A 17,583-nucleotide genomic window follows, 5' to 3' on the forward strand; every position below is an offset into this window, starting at 1 on the left:
GGCTGCATTGGGTCTTCGTTGCTGTGCTTGGGCTTTCTCTAGTTGCGGTGAGCAGGCGCTACTCTTCCTTGCAGTACGTGGGCTTGTTGCGGAGCACGGGCTCTAGGCACGTGGGCTTCAGTAGTTGTGGCACACGGGCTCAGTACTTGTGGCTCACGGGCTCTAGAGCATGGGCTCAGTAGTTGTGGCGCACAGGCTTAGTTGCTCTGCAGCATGTGGGATCTTCCTGGAGCAGGACTCGAACCCGTGTCCCCTGCATTGGCAGGCGGATTCTTAACCACTGTGCCACCAGGGAAGTCCCAGTGGTTACTATTTGTTGGGCATTCATTATGTGCCAGGCACTATGCTAAGTGCTTTATTTCTCTTAATCTTCATGATCAAACCCCTGAGGTAGATAATATCTTTGTTTTAACAGATGCAGAAATTTAGGATTAGAAAGGCTAAGTAGGGCTTCCCTGGTGGCGCAGTGGTTGAGAGTCCACCTGCCAATGCAGGGGACACGGGTTCGTGCCCTGGTCCGGGAGGATCCCACATGCCGAGGAGCGGCTAGGCCTGTGAGCCATGGCCGCTGAGCTGAGCCTGCACGTCCGGAGCCTGTGCTCCGCAACGGGAGAGGCCACAACAGTGAGAGGGACGCGTACCGCAAAAAAAAAAAAAATGAAAGGCTAAGTAATGTGCCTGAAGTAACACACTGTGAAGTTGTCTAACCCAGAGTAGATACCAGGCCTGTCTGACTTCAAAGCCTGTGGCCTTAACCACGGTGCTGTATTGCATTTTATGGTCCATGTTTTCTTCAGGACCTCGAAGTCCAGTAGTGGGATCATGAATAAATGATTGTCATAGCATGGTGAAGCACCTAACCTGGATTAGTAGGGTCCAGAGGAAATCCTCCCAGAGTTATGTCCTACAGGATGAGAACTGAGCTGGAAGGGCTTAGTCACTTCTATCTGATCATTTAATTACAGATTAGATTTCCTTTAAAAGGAGCCCTTCCTCTTATAGGATTCACCTTTCTTCCAGGGATTCATGACAAACCTATGTACATAAAATAACGCATTTTTATAAAACAATATGAAAAAGAAAAGATCAACAAAGGAATGGATTCTGGCCCCAACTTATTATATTAAAAGGCTATAATTTCTTCTTCCTTTATAGCAGACAAGAAAGACCTGAGTCCAAAGTACAGAGGAATGTCAGTGAGAAGATTTTATGCTTTTTGTAGATTAGTTTAGAGTAACCTTCTTTATTGGCTCATGAATGCCCTTCTTTGAAGAACTGCATGATTTTCATTCTGGAACGATGCAGAGGCAGTTGTACATATGGTTGTTTTCCCTGGAGACGAGACTAGCTGGGTGATGCCATACATAACACGAAGAAGTAAGGAATCCATTTTGCTAGCTTTTAATTTGCTGCAAAAAAACATTTAACTAGAAAGTCATAGGTTTCTTGTAGAAATAGCACCACCCTGTGGTCCTTGAATATCTTTAATTTTCCACTTGACTGCTACTTTATTTAGAGACATGATGCTTTCTCTCCAGTAGAATTGAGAACATTGTAGGGTGTATTGTTCAGATCCTGTGGAGGTAACAGGCCTTGAATTCTCATTGGCTTAACTCAACACATGATATTGTTTGTGTTGTGTGTATATGTTTTGTTTTGCTCTTGATGTTGCTATATTTCCAAAATGGTTTACAGGGAGGGAATTCCATTTCGGTCCAGTGGTTAAGAATCTGCACTTCTACTGCAGGAGGCATGGGTTCGATCCCTGGTCGGGGAAATAAGATCTCACGTGCTGTGCAGTGCTGCCAGAAAAAATGGTTTACAGGCAAATATGGGAGGGGGTAGACATAGGGATGCAGTTTTGTCATCTTGGGATGCCATCTCAGCATGTAGGTTTTAAGGTTGCCACAGCAGGAGAAAAAAGAGAATTTATACCTACTCTTAACTGGCTCTGACTAGAATTGACCGAAGTTATTTCTGTTGATAGCTCATTAGCCAGAACTAATCATGTGACCCCAATCTTTCTGCAAGGGAGGCTGGGAGGTATAGAGTACATGTGATATACGTTGCTGTCTCTGCATTCGCAGACAATATTGGAGCAACTGTATTACTTTACCCTACTACTTTACATTAAATATGCAAATTCTGGTTCAGAGGTTTATATGTGCAGTTCACTGAGTTGCAGTGTAGTACAGTTTACTCTCACTTAGCTAGATGCTTTACAAACTCCCCCATCTCATCCTGTCTCTAAGAAAGATTTTTTTATTCCAGGGCACAAGTATGAAGTATTTGTGGTGCATTAAGTACTTGGAGAAGGAGATACAAAAATGAATAAAACCTGATCCCTTCTCTTTCAAGTATGTGTGGCCTAAAATGTGAGACAAACTTGTGTGTAAGATAACATGATACAATAAAAAGGATAAAGATTTTGGAGTCAGACAAACTTGGATTTGAATTCTGGTTTCATCACCTACCAACTCTGTGACTTTAGACAAAGTTATTTAACTTCCCTGAACTTTGATTTCCCTCATAATAAAAGAGCATAATATTCTACCTATCTTCTAGGATTCTTGGCTCAAAAATAATGTGTGTATAACACTGTTGCCTAGCATTTTATAGGTACTCAGTTAACAAAAGCCATGAATGTAATTCAAGGCAGAGTAAAAATGCATGCAATACAAAGAAAGTGCTATCTATAGAGAGGGAAAGATAATTGCTTTTGCCTGGAGGTGTCTGGCAAATCCTCACAGAGGATATGACATTTGATGTGAGTCTTAAATGATGAGTAAGATTTAAATAGGGAGAGAGGGAAGCTGAAGTAGAATGAGCAGAAATATAAAGGCATGAAAGTGAATAACATGTTTTAGCATGGTTGGCTGGCTGGAGTATAGAGTTTATAAAGGAATGGGACTAGAAAAGTAGGTTGAACTTACAGCAGTGGCCTTAATTATCATGCTGAGGACTTTGAGACTTATTTTGACATTAATAGGGAACCATCTAAACTTTTTGATTAGCTGAAGGTTAAACCTATTTGGGAGGACAGATCTTCTGGACTGTGAAAGATGAAGAGTCAAAGATTTAAAGATACCAGTTAAAAAGTTGTCAGGGAGTCAAAGGTCTTGTTAAATGGGTGTAAGTGTTATGAGAGGTAGTACAAAAATAATATACATTTTCTGCACTCATGAAGCTGCTTGGTGAGACTAAATATAAATACAGGCAGCTTTCATACTATCTATTGACCTAGCGAGTAGCTCCCTTTCTACAGCCATCTCTCACAACCCTGTTTTCCTCATTCTACTGGATTCATACTCTAATCTTTCTCTTGTAACTGGCATCTTTTCACTTATACACAAGGCCTGTTATCCTTAAACTCAGCTTGGGAGTTCTCCAGTTAGCATTTTCTCAGATTTATCTCCTGAAATCTCATCCTCTTCCCCAAACCTTTCCCAGTTCTGAGGTTTCCATGTGCAGTTCACTGACTTGCCTGTAGAGCAGTTTATTTTCACTTTGCTGGATGCTTTACTCACTCCCTCATTACACGTCCTTAATGAAAGATTCTTTATTTCAGGACACAGCTAGCAAGAAAATTGTTGCAAGGAGTGTAATTATACCTATCAAATAGGAACATTGCACTAATCCCCTAATAACTGAGGTGACTAGGATTACTAGACAGCTGGGAATTGTACAATACTGGCCACCATTCATCACTGTAGGCAAGAGCATTAAATGAAGTTTCCTGAGTTAGGTTGTTAATGGCTGAGCTATGCTCCTGAACAATCTCTAACGGAATTGTTTCCATATGGGACAGAGCCCAGACATAGCAACACAAGCTGGAACAGATTCAGATTATGAATAATGGGATTGGACTTAGAGAATTATAAATAATAACAAGGATCTGTTTTACATAAAACTAAAATGCATGTTAGTGATATTTTTCCCTGTTGCAGATATGGCTTAAAACCTCAGTGTTGTAGCAAGCATAAAAAGCCTATTAATTGTAAAACACTAAAATGGTTTCTTTTATAGTTGGACCCTGGACGTTTTTTGCACATAGGGACCCAGGCACCCCAATGCCTTGCTGCTCACCTGGATAACCAGGTTGCAATTGAGAGTCCCAGACCTATTTCCCGCACCAGTGAGAATGATCCGGTGAGTTGCTAATGTGTATATGGGGTTTTTTCAGGGCTTATAATTTGTATTGCCATCATTTTACACATAAGAAAAACTGAAACTGAAGGAAGCTAAGCAGATTTTTACATATAGTCAGACAGTACCTGAGACAGCATTCTGGAACCCTGATCTTCCCCATCCCTATCTGATACTATGGTAACATAGCTCAGACAGGTCAGTCCATATCTGTTTTGGTTTAATTCCTACCATTGAACTCACTTTGTGCCAAGGGTTTTGTTGGGTATAGAGTAGGTACCTAGTAAATACTTAACTACTCAATTCCTTAGAAGTTAAATTTAGTAGTTATTATTGATCTTAGTGTAGGATTGGTTGGCAAACTTTTCCTATAGGAACCATATAGTAAATATTCTAGGCATATGAGCCAAAGTGATCTCTGTCACAACTACTTAGCTCTGCCATAAACAAATGGGCCTGGCTATGTTCCAGTAAAACTTTATTTACAAAAATGGGTAGCCAGCCATAGTTTACCAACCCTGGTATGGAGAATCCTAACGAAACCAACTTACTTGCCTGGGACCACATAGTTTTCCTAATAACCAATCTGGTACTATCTTCCACCTTTCTAAGTGGATTTCCTAGTGTCTGGAGAGGGAACTAACTTGATTTGTTGAGAAGAGCAGCATTTAAAGTGAAGTTTATCAGCAGAAACCAGGATTCCAGCAGTATCTAGTGTTGCATTTTCTATTTCAGGTCCCATTAGGCTAAATGCTGATTTCTCCTTCCTCAGTATTATTGTTGCCTCTTCTTATAAATGAAATTAGTTGTATGGTCTGTGCTTAAATGTGAAGGGAACCAATAGCTTTTCTCTCCCTTTTTGTCCCTACCCCTGCCCTCTGAGTTGCCCCATCTTAACATATGCTGTGCTTGTGGAAGGGAAAAAAATAACTCATTACCCAAAACGCCATCTCAGCAGGGTGTGTTTTATTTATGTCTCTAGCGTTCATCTACTTTCACAAGCACAAAATGAAATAGAATAAGTGAATGAAGTCATTGAATTGCCTTTCAGCTTTTCCCTGTAATTGTAGTCCCTTTATCTGCCAGTTCCTCCGAGGTTTCTATGGCAACAGTGGCATGCAGATGATCTTGTCACATGACTGGATCATCTCTATGCACAGCACAGAAGAATCCAGATGGCAAGAATTGTCTCTGCTCCTTCCACATCTAGGGTTTATGTTGCCGAGCAACTGGCTTCATCATTCAGGCCAACATCAGCTTTATATATACACTGTGGATTTGGGGACAACAGTGAGCATTTTTTGTCTAAGAAATGGAAGAATATCTTTTCCAGCTCTGAGAGAGAAGTGTTTCCTCACTACAGTCTAGAAGGCCCTTGACACTTTTTCAAAGTCTTTGTCACTCTATCCATTATACCTGTTTGCATTTTTATTTCCTAGGCCAAGCATGGGGAGCAGCATGAGGGTCAGCACTACAACATACCCTTCCAAGATCTGAAGACTGTATTCTCCCATGGCCTGCCTCCTCGCTTTGTAATGCAGGTGCTCAAAACAGGGGAGGGAATTGGAGGGAGCTTATAACACAAGCTGTTGATAGCAGAGGGGTGGAATTAAATGAGTAGAAGACTATAAAAGATTTAATTTGAATCTTAAAAACAAAACAGATAAATTGAGCTATTGATTATCTTTTGTGAATAGTGCTGTTGTTATAATTACTTTAAGCAAATGCTTATCTGCAGTTAACCTCTTTAAATCCTTTTTGGAGCCAGGCAAAATGTTCTTAAGTAAATAAATAATATTCCACTCTTTTCCTTGTGTTACCCAACAGATTTCTAGAAACTTTAAACTTCAGATAATTGTTAAAAATGAATTTAATATCTGCCTTAGCAAAATATCATGAAAATAGTTTATATGTATAGAAAAGCAAAAACATAATATATTTTTGAGCCAAATAGAAATGATATTTAGATTAGATGCATCATTCATTGTTCTTCTTCAGTCTCGTGGGTTTTCAGAAAATGTAGTTTTGTGGTCATAAATTCAACCCAAAGAATGTAATCTTGGGTTGCTTTATAGCCATTGAAAGAATCCATAGTTAACTGCAAGCAGAGTTTATTGGCAAAATTTGTTTTTTTTTTTAACACTTTTAATAAACATTTATTTATTTATTGGGCTGTGCCAGGTCTTAGTTACGTCTTGTAGACTCTTAGTTGTGGCATGCATGCAGGATCTAGTTCCCCAACCAGGGATCGAACCCAGGCCCCCTGCATTGGGAACATGGAGTCTTACCCACTAGACCACCAAGGAAGTCCCTGGGAAAAGTGGTTCTTTTGGCTAATTCCTGCTCAATTAGTTTCAGCCTCAGAAATTATTCCTTCTTATTGAAATATCAAACTTGACTGTGCAGATGATTTTTAGCTTAGAAACCAGAGGATGTCATTTCTTCAATGTGTTTTATTTCAAGAAGTTAGATGAGACACCAGTAAAGGGGCTAATTCTAGGCCATAGACAGCTTTTCATCAAAAATTTTGTTACAAAAAAAAAAAAAAAAAAAAAAAAAAAAAAAATTTTGTTACGTTTGGAAATAGGACACGGTCAGAAGAAATCCTCACTTTAAACTGTCCCAAGACATTCATAGTACAATCTCTAACATGGTTCTGAGGGCCTAACTTTTAACTATTGCAGGTTGCTTTCAGAATGGTTAACTACCAGTGCTTTGGAGGGAATTACTCATACATTCTTTCCATAACTTACATTTATGTAAAGGCCAACTCCCTCACCATTGTTTGTGTATTTTAGTACTGTCATATTGCCTAATATGGCATTTCTGTTTTAATATCTGTATCATGTTTTTGAAGGTTTCACTTTCCATTAAGTTTGAACGTACCTGTCGAAGTCCCTCTCCAATTCAATTATTTGGTTAGGATTTCTTTAAAAAATACCAACACTGGGCTTCCCTGGTGGCGCAGTGGTTGAGAGTCCGCCTGCTGATGCAGGGGACACAGGTTCGTGCCCCGGTCCGGGAAGATCCCACATGCCACGGAGTGGCTGGGCCTGTGAGCCATGCCCACTGAGCCTGTGCTCCGCAATGGGAGAGGCCACAACAGTTGAGAGGCCCTCGTACCGGGCGGGGGGTGGGACGGGACGGGACCAACACTATCTTAATCCTTACCTGATATACTTGTGAATAGTATTTGTTAGGTATTTATTTTTATCAGTAGACATTATTAAATACTTTATTTGCAAATTATTTTCACACATATCACTGCTTCACAAATTTTTCCACCAAATTATTCCTGGTGGCAAAAAGGGAATGAATTTTGTGTGTCAGTTCTCTGGTGTATCTGTATACTGGTGGTGTCAGGTATGGCCTCATAGCTGTGGGGCAGTTGGTCACACCTGCTCCTGAGCTGGTATGTATATAAGTTCTAGAGAAAAGTCTAGGTGGTTACAGTAATAAGAATTAGCTAAAGGGACTTCCCAGGTGGTCCAGTGGTTAAGAACCTGCCTTCCAATGCAGGGAACGCGGGGAACTAAGATCCCACACGCCATGGGGCAACTAAGCCCACGCGTCGCAACTACTGAGCCTCTGCACCACAACTAGAGAGCCCATTTGCCGCAACTACAGAGCCCAAGCACTCTGGAGCCCACGAGCCACAACTAGAGAGAAGCCCGCATGCCACAACAAAAGATCCTGCATGCTGCAACTAAAACTCGATGCAACCAAAGATAAATTAATTAAATTAAATTTAAAAAAGAATTAGCTAAAAATAAATTTAAAAGAATTAACATTTATTTGATGCTTACCATGTGTCAGATGCTTTGTTAAGCATTTTACACGCTTTTAATATTTATATCAACCTTAAGTAGTTTACATAGTTATGTCTGGATTATTTGTAAATTTCAATTAACTGATGTAGTATCTGTGCTTCATTTACAGAAATAATCAAAAGCTGACTGTTACACACTTGCTGCGGGATAATGTGTTTCAATTTTTAGCTAAATTACGTGACTAAATTTTCAAATTCAATACCAACCTCTCCTAACTGAATAAATGAAAAACAGGCAATTTGATGCTATGGTTGCTATGTTGGACTCAGTGTATATTACCAAGAACTGGCTAGAAGTTCCACACCCCACCCTCTCCTTCCTCTTTCCCTGTTTTGTTAGGTGAAGACATTCAATGAAGCTTGCCTGATGGTAAGAAGACCAGCCCTAGAGCTTCTGCATTACCTGAAAAACACCAATTTTACTCATCCAGCTGTACGATATGTTTTCTGTATCCTTTCCTGCTTGCCTGGGCTGTCTTAGCCAATGCTTTCCTCCCTCAAATGTGGGAAAAGAAGAAATGCTTTATTTGTTAACAGTCGAAGTGTCCCTTTTGGTGGTGTTTTCTTTTCTTTTTCTTTTTTCTTTTTTTTTTTTTTTTTTTTTTTTTATTAAGAAAATACCTTTGGGCTAACCTGGTGGTGCAGTGGTTGAGAGTCCGCCTGCCAATGCAGGGGACTCGGGTTCGTGCCCGGGTCCGGGAGGATCCCACATGCCGCGGAGCGGCTGGGCCCGTGAGCCATGGCCGCTGAGCCTGTGCGTCCGGAGCCTGTGCTCCGCAACGGGAGAGGCCACAACAGTAAGAGGCCTGCGTACTGCAAAAAAAAAGAAAAAAAAAGAAAATACCTTTATTTTTAGCCAGAAGGGGTTAAGTCTGAATTGACACTCCTGTAATAAGAGTGCATGAAAATTCTAATATTTTGAAAATTGACAAAATTTATTTTCTTCAGGAACTTGTTTCTTTTACTCCTTGCTCTAATTGGAGATTTTTGCAGTCCTAAATTTAAAAGACATAAGTAATCTATTTTAGTGTACTGTCAAAACAGTGTTTTTTTAAAGAATTAGGTATGAACATATTAAATAGCATATTAACATACTCCAACTTTTGGTGGCTCATCTCTAAAATGACCCAATTCTTCATCTCATGTTGTGTTTCTCCTGTTTTAGTTTATCACTTAAGATGCTTCATTTGCAGTTGAGTAAGAAGAAAGTCCAACTCAAAATGGCTTAGGTAATAAATGATTTTTGCCTAAGGAACAGGAACATCAGGTTTAGGCTCAGGTTTGGTTATTTCAGCAGTTCATTGAGGTCATCAAGAACTCAGATTCCGGGACTTCCCTGGTGGTCCTGCGGGTAAGATTCTGCTCTCCCAATGAGGGGGGCCCAGGCTTGATCCCCAGTCGGGGAACCAGACCCTGCAGGCATGCCAAAACTAAAGACTCCGCACGCTGTAACCAGGACCGGGCACAGCCAAAACAAACCAATGAATATTCTTTTAAAAAAGAGAGAACTCAGATTCCTTTAATCTTTCTGCTGTCATCCTCACCATATTAGGTTTTTGTCTCCAGGTTGATTTCTTCATGTTGACAAAATGGTTGCAGCAGCTCGAAACATCTCATCTTCACAGAGCCATGTCCAAAGGCCAGAAAAGTAAACATTCCTTTCTTGAATTCTTTTTTTTTAAAACAAAGAAAAATTTCCCAGAAGCTTCCATCAGATATCCCTCATTTCATATTGCCCAGAATTACGTCACACATCCATTCCTAAATCAATTCCTGATTTAGAAAAATGAAACTACTATTCCTTTCTCTTTTTAAATAAATTTATTATTTTAAGAAAATATTTATTTATTTATTTGGCTGTGCCAGGTCCTAGCTGCAGCACACGTGATCTTTTTTGCGGCATGCAAGATCTTCAGTTCTGGCATGTGGGATCTTTTGGTTGCAGCATGCGGGATCTAGTTCCCCGACCAGGGATGGAACCCGGGCCCCCCACATTGGGAGCGTGTAGTCTCAACTGCTGGAAGGTGGTGTTTTCTTTAACAGCAAGTGCTTTAGATGGCGAGAAGGGAACAGGAAAAACCCTCAGCCTTTGCCATGGTATTCATTTCTGTGCAAAACAGGATTGGCTGATACTCCATATTCCAGATGGTAAGAACTTCCCTCACTATGTTGGGGTTATTCTGTTACTGTGGTAACATTGTGGCTTCAGTTTTCTTCTGACAGGGCTCTGACAACTAAGGGAGAGGTCTTTGCTCCAGGTACAGGCTGGTCTGAGTTAGTTTTGGAACCTTTTGATAATTAGAATGAAGTATTTTTTGGCGCAGCAATCCTCACTTAGATAGATAATGCCCAAGAGCATAAACTCCCACCTTAGTGTCCACCACAAGCTTTATTGCCATCAGCCAACATCTTTGAGTACCCATAGAGCCTTTGACATGGTACTGTTTGTCAGCATTCTTGGTTGTCAGCATGGATCTTAAAAACTTAAACTCTCATACTTGGCATATATCCCTCCTTGTTTTATTCAGTGTTGTTTTGCATCCACATTTTCTGTCTTTAAAAACTGCCAGGAAGCTGAGGTGACCTTTAATCCATTTATTTGTGGATTGTGTGTAATGATAATACTTAATCTAAGATGGACCAGACCAAAAAGTAAACCTCTGAAGCAAGAAGGCTTTAAGAAATATATATGGGAAACTAAAGTCATCTCCCATAACTTAAAGAAGCATAGAGTATTTTGAGTTGAATACAGTCAGTTCCTGCCTAGTTTGTTTTCTTTTGCCTTTTGATTAGCTCATCTTTGGGTGAAAAACTGCCGGGATCTTCTGCAGTCCACCTACAACAAACAGCGCTTTGATCAACCTTTAGAGGCTTCAACCTGGCTGAAGAATTTCAAAACTACAAATGAGCATTTCTTGAGTCAGGTGACTAGACTCCCAGAAGTTTGGTGCTGGACAATCTTTTAAGATTTTTATCTTCTTTGTGCCCTGAGTACCAGTAGACTGTGGAGAACTAATATTGTAGTTGGGATAACTATACCATTTTGTATTTCTTTCATACATTTTATTCACAGTGAGTTTACACGCTGAAACTCATTTATCCATGTAAAATGAAGAGGCAGCAGTAAGCTGGTCGCATCTGGTGGGTAGCAAAGTGAAGTCCAGATTGCTTCATTGACTTTTCCAAGGTGACAGCCTAAAATCCTCTAACACACATTTCAACTACATAATTTTCTCCAGATTAGATCTTTTAGGTAGCAGAAACATATTCGTAAAATTATTCTCTAGTGATTCTTGGATACAGTCTCTAGGCCAGGGATTTTAAACTCTGGATGTAAGTCAGAGTCACCTAGGAGCTTGTTAAAAATGCAGGTGCCAAGGCTTCATCCTGGGCCTTTTTAGTCAGAATCCCTTACTTTTGTGTGTGTGTTTCTTTAAGCTCCAGGCAAAAATGGGCTAGAAAGCATTCACTTCCCTGCTGAGCTCTCTTACAAGGCTTGAAAGATAGATGAAAATAGACTCCTAATAACCTTAGCCTCCTACCCTACCTTCTTAGGTAGGGATGGGTTCATCCTTAGGCTAAGTGGCCTTTTTTGGTCTTTGTTTTATTTTTAGATAAAAGTTCAAGAGAAGTATGTCTGGAATAAGCGAGAAAGCACTGAGAAAGGCAGTCCTCTGGGAGAAGTAGTTGAACAGGTATAAAAAAAGACACTGAACATGTACTATGTCTAACCAGAGACAGCCTCTTATAGGACTGCAAGCCACTGTCTCTCTTTCCCTACAGGGCATAATGCGGGTGAGGAATGCCACGGATGCAGTTGGGATTGTGCTCAAAGAGCTAAAGAGGCAAAGTTCTCTGGGTATTTTTCGCCTCCTGGTGGCAGTGGATGGAGTCAATGCTCTCTGGGGAAGGACCACACTGAAAAGAGAAGATAAAAGCCCGGTAGGAAAACTGAGTTTCTCTATTTTGGTTTCTCTGATTTCAGAAACCATCATATACGTAGGCTGAGACATAGCCTTCTAGACCATGCAGTATATTTTCTTGCCTTGGAATATTTGAAATAAGATGTATAGTGAAAATAGTATAAGGAGATGATGCCACATTACATCATCCACTGAATACCAAGAGCATGACAACAAAAGCTGTGTTTTCTTTGTCAATTTTTTTCTTTCTATTCTCTTTTCAAAATGATGTTCTCTGGTCTAAGCAGAGACAATGATCAGAAGCATCAAGGAAGGGGGTGGTTGGGGGAGTGGGTATTTTCTCCCTTGATAACTGTCTTTTAATCTCCAGAAGCATGGCAGTTTGAAGAGCAATGGCCATGTAGCTTATTCCAGAGGTACCTTCAGGTACTGTGGTTATGTAGTAGTTGAGGATATTTTTTTTCTTTTTCTTTTTTTTTTTTGGCCTCACAGCACAGCTTGTGGGGTCTCAGTTCCCTGACCAGGAATTGAACCCGGGCCCTCAGCAGTGAGAGTGCAAAGTCCTGACCAATGGACCTCCAGGGATTTCCCAGTTGAGGATTTTCTAGTTGTTTTCAGTGCAGATATCTCGGAAGCATCCAGGCAGAGCAAGTAATGTTCTTTTCTCTCCCTCTTTTCTCCCTTTCTCCTCCCTCTCACCTCTGTCTCACACATTGACCAATGTGCAGATTGCCCCAGAAGAACTAGCATTTATTTACAACCTGAGGAAAATGGTGAAAAATGATTGGGTGAGTGCATATGATACCTAACAGATTTCAGAAAGAAATGTATTTTCATCTTAAAGATGTTCAGCTGCCTCATTGCTAATACTTACTGGACTCTAATTTTATGGACAGAAAGTTCTTATATCTTATTTAATTCACATAACTCTACCAAGTTTTTATTGTTGTTGTTGTTGTTTGCAGTACATGGGCCTCTCACTGTTGTGGCCTCTCCCGTTGCGGAGCACAGGCTCCAGATGCACAGGCTCAGTGGCCATGGCTCACGGGCCTAGCCGCTCCACGGCATGTGGGATCTTTCCGGACCGGGGCACAAACCCGCGTTCCCTGCATCGGCAGGCGGACTCTCAACCACTGTGCCACCAGGGAAGCCCCTGTACCAAGTTTTAAATCTATATATTTGGTTTCTTATCTTTCCACTTGACTGGAATACACTTATTCAAAACCATTTTTTTGAAATATTGGCACAATTTCACTTTGCTGCAGTTGTTCAAGGTGTTTTTATTTATTATCAACTTTGGAAAGGATTTTGATAAATTTAAGATCATGTAGCAATTTATTGTCAGAGTCAAATTGAAAATTAATAATCAACTTAGCTGTCATTTAACTGTGCTAGATCACACTGCCATACCACCATATGGCAAAAAAACAAAAAACTGCAGATGATTAAAACGCATTTTTCTGTCTTTTTCAAATTTAGCTTTTTCTCCTTTCTTTCAGCAAGGAGGCGCCATTGTGTTGACTGTGAGCCAGACTGGGTCTCTCTTTAAGCCCCGGAAAGCCTATCTGCCCCAGGAGTTGCTGGGAAAGGTCAAATCACTGGAAAAATTGTTTACCTTTAGATAGATAGTCATTCTGTCTAAGTATACATAGATATATATATATATATATATTTTGGGGGGGGACATAATTTCAGACTTGGAGAAAAATGATATTCCTCTGTGACTTCAACTAGATCTCTAAAATGTTATCACTTTACCATGTTTGCTTTACTCTTTCTTTCTGTCTGTTTTTTTTTCCTGAATTATGTGACAGTAACCTGAGATATTGATGCCCTCTTTTATCTCTAAATAATGCATATTTCCTAAAATCAAAGATATTCTAATGTATAACCACAGCACAATTATAAAAATCAGAAATTTAACATTGATTGTTATCTAATATATAGAATATATTCTGATTTTGCCAGTTATCCCAGCATCCTTTACAGGAAAAGGAAGTCCTGGATAATGCACTGCACTCAACTGTCAAGTGTCTTTAGTCTCCTTTAATCTGGGACAGATCCTCACTTTGTCTTTTATAACCTTAATATTTATATCTCTGTTTTTGAAGAGTACATGCTAGTTATCTGATGGGTTATTTTATGGGGTTGTCTGATGTTTTTTCCTGATTCTATGTGATGTTAGAAGTTATATTGTGTCTTCTCAGTGCATAATATCAGAAAGCACAAGGAACTTATTTCTCCTGTTACTGGCAATATAAACTTTGAACACTTAGTTAAGGTGCTCTCCACCTGATTTCTCCTCAGTAAAGTTACTCTTTTCCTTTTGTAATGAATAAGTATCTTGTGGAGATATACTGAGACTAGGTAAATAACCTTTTACTTCTCAGACGTCCCCTTACTAGTTTTAGTTTCCATCAGTGATTCTTCCCTAAATCAGTTATCATGATAATTGCAAGATGGATATTTTCTAGCTCCACCATTACTTCTAAATGTATCAGTTGGCCCTCTCTTATATTTAAGAATTTTCCTTTCTCCCTTATGTATTTGTTTCAACATAGACACGTGGATTCTTATTTATTGGGTTTAGAACCCATTAAATAATTACTATAATTATTTATTTTGCTGCTTAAGTTATCCCAGATTTGGCCAGGAGGAGCCCTTCAAGCTGGCTTCTATGTCCCTTTAACATGTCCCCATCATTTTTCTCCCTACCTTTCCTCCTCTGTCCCCATCATTTCTAAGCACTTCTTTACTTTTGGCACAAGAATATGTTCCAGGGCTTCCCTGGTGGCGCAGTGGTTAAGAATCCGCCTGCCAATGCAGGGGACACGGGTTCGAGCCCTGCTCCGGGAAGATCCCACACGCCACGGAGCAGCTAAGCCCGTGTGCCACAACTACTGAGCCTGTGCTCTAGAGCCTGTGCTCCACAACAAGAGAAGCCACCGCAGTGAGAAACCCACGCACCACAACTAGAGAAAGCCCGTGCGCAGCAATGAAGACCCAACGCAGCCAAAAATAAATAAATAAATTTATTTTTTTAAAAAAAGAATATGTTCCGGACTCATCTTGTACTTTCCATGCCCCAGCCCTAAAATCAGCCATTTCTTCAAGGAGCTTTGGTTCATTTTAGAGGAGAATGGTATTTAGAAACCAAGACCTGAGTGCTAGGTATACTTATTGCTACTGGGATGTGGTGTCAATTCTTCTAGGCCCTCCAGCAGAGTTAGTAAGTAGATATATGCACTATTCATATATACAGAAATACATGTATATGTGCTATATACGTATATGTGCTATATGCATATATGTGTTTATATATACACATCCACACACATCTGTATCTGTTTCTCTATATTAAAAAACCATGAATCTGATACCTCTAGTTCCAGGCTAGCATCCCAGCATTCACTGTATCCTTCACCCTTTCCATATTTGTAACCCTCTTCTCCAACGATAATCTCTCATTCACAGTGTATTTACATATTAGCTCAATCTTAGATTATAGTAAAAGTAGTTTCAGAATTGCTAACCCTTGCCTCTATATAAATAAGCTGCGAACTAGAGGGCAAATTTTTTTTTTTTTTACTTCTGTTTTATTTAGGCTCAGTATCTTTTAGAGCAGTTTTTTATCTTTAGCCTAAGGGTCTTTCCTTCAAATATTCTGTTCAGAAGTTAGTTTCGGTTAGTTTCCCTGCTCCCTTCAGTGTTATGTTTGAACTTTGAAATAACAGTTTGATTCATTTGTTTTAGTTTATGTTCTATATAGGATCTTTTCCCCCATCCTTGTCATTTTGTTTAATTTTTTTGAGTATATGAACTATCAAAACTGTTGTTGACTACTGAAGTTAGAACTGTAAAAAAATTTAAACACGTATACGATTATGTGTGTACACTCTAAGATGAATGGCATTCCGCACCCCTGCCCCCGCCTCCACCACCCCTGGCCTCAAGCATTATCTCTTTTTTAAGTATATTTGTGGCCATGTAGAGCAAGGGTAGCCAGCCCCAGAGAATGTGGAGTAGAGGAGAATAGAACAAAATCAAAGACCTTATCCTCGAAGTATTTAAATAAACACTGATTTGTCACTTAATGAATACTGTATCTTTATCCTTTTTCTTCTCCAGGAAGGATTTGATGCCCTGGATCCCTTTATTCCCATCCTGGTTTCCAACTATAACCCAAAGGAATTTGAAAGTTGTATTCACTATTATTTGGAGAACAATTGGCTTCAACATGAGAAAGGTCGGTTGCTTAGCTTTTTCCTCTCACAGAAGAATCCCACTGAGGCAGAGTCTTGATCTCTTCTTCCTTCAGCAGCAGCCTGTAATTTGTACTTCATCTTTTTTCCCTTTATCTTGACTTTTTTCTGGCTGATTAGATGGTACAGAAGGTGTGGGGTTGGTTAAAGTTTGATTTACAAGACACATTATATCTCTCCCTAAAATTCTCACATTAGTCTAGAATAAGATGCTCATGCTAACAGAGGAGGTGAGACCGAACCCAGCCACTGGCACTTTCCAGGTGATTGGGTTGCTGCCACACTCTCATTGTCACATCTGTTCATCATTCAACACACTTGGATTGAGAGGCTTATATGCTAGGACATCCCCAGAACAACTGATGCTGTGTGAGAGGCTACTCCAGCACCCAACCAAATCCTTGCTATACCTGTCCTAGTATTTGTAGATGAAAGTGTTCCAGCTGCTCATTTAACCCTTGCCCTCAGTTCTGGGTGGGTGTGGCTATGTTGGGGGGCAGGGTGTAGAGGAAAAATAAAGGTGGTTCTGTCACTAGATAATAGAGAATTAGCTGCAGTTGGAATAGGTTATTAAAAGAATAGGGGGAAGAGTATAAAGCAGCTGCAGCATGATGAGTTAGGAGGCACAATGGAGAGATTTCTAAAAGGGGGTTGAGATTTGACAGTCCTTAAAGTCCAGGGGATAGTCTTGAAACAGAGGGAGAGATAGAGGCTGGTTGGAGGAATAGAGACAGAAAAGGAAATTATGGGGCTTTCCTGGTGGCGCAGTGGTTGAGAGTCCGCCTGCCGATTCAGGGGACACGGGTTCGTGCCCCGGTCCGGGAGGATCCCACATGCCGCGGAGCGGCTGGGCCCGTGAGCCATGGCCGCTGGGCCTGCGCATCCAGAGCCTGTGCTCCGTGGCGGGAGAGGCCATGGCGGTGAGAGGCCCGTGTACCACAAAAAAAAAAAAGAAGGAAATTATGCAAAGAAAAAATAATACTGGGGGGTGGAATAAAGGGCCTAGAAGTGAGGTTTTGGGAGTGCTCATTATATCAGAACATAATCCGGATAACATAGGCTTTGACTACAGAATTTGCTAATAAGTAACACAATGCTACCTGCTAGTTATCTGTGTTTGACTCCATTTTAGCTCATACAGAAGAAGGGAAAAAGGAGCTGCTGTTCCTAAGTAATAGGAATCCCGGGCAGCTGGAGCGGCTCTGTGCCTACCTCTAAGCCATGGTCACAAGGTACGTGGAAGACAATGGACATTTCTTCTAATGGACCCAATCAGATGGGGGAGTCCTGCAGGACACAAGAAGAGCAGCCAGGCACGTGCACTTATGGGATCGGACAGGACTGCAGTCAGCTCCCAACCTTCGTTGCAGTGGGTTCCTTGTGATGTGACTGTGGTGGCAATAAGATGTCCTGAAACTAACAT

General features: G+C 40.5%; 1 protein-coding gene across 6 annotated transcripts in view; it reads left to right on the forward strand.

Annotated features, from left to right (window-relative positions):
- DAP3 (death associated protein 3) overlaps nt 1-17,580 on the forward strand; it is a 30,958-nt gene extending 13,378 nt beyond the window's left edge. For 3 of the 6 annotated variants that reach the window (XM_067037834.1, XM_059055284.2, XM_059055276.2), the window contains exons 3-13: nt 4,027-4,149; nt 5,586-5,687; nt 8,316-8,424; nt 10,031-10,123; nt 10,769-10,899; nt 11,590-11,670; nt 11,759-11,917; nt 12,627-12,686; nt 13,398-13,487; nt 16,027-16,144; nt 17,293-17,580. In XM_067037834.1, coding sequence (XP_066893935.1) covers nt 4,027-4,149; nt 5,586-5,687; nt 8,316-8,424; nt 10,031-10,123; nt 10,769-10,899; nt 11,590-11,670; nt 11,759-11,917; nt 12,627-12,686; nt 13,398-13,487; nt 16,027-16,144; nt 17,293-17,378 — 1,152 coding nt within the window. In that variant the 3' untranslated portion in view covers nt 17,379-17,580. The remainder of the gene's footprint in view (nt 1-4,026; nt 4,150-5,585; nt 5,688-8,315; nt 8,425-10,030; nt 10,124-10,768; nt 10,900-11,589; nt 11,671-11,758; nt 11,918-12,626; nt 12,687-13,397; nt 13,488-16,026; nt 16,145-17,292) is intronic. The other 3 variants (XM_067037853.1, XM_067037846.1, XM_067037837.1) reach the window with 2 other exon arrangements.
- Nucleotides 17,581-17,583: the final 3 nt, after the last annotated feature.

This window comes from Kogia breviceps, chromosome 1 (genome assembly GCF_026419965.1).
Source record: "Kogia breviceps isolate mKogBre1 chromosome 1, mKogBre1 haplotype 1, whole genome shotgun sequence".
NCBI lineage: Eukaryota > Metazoa > Chordata > Mammalia > Artiodactyla > Physeteridae > Kogia > Kogia breviceps.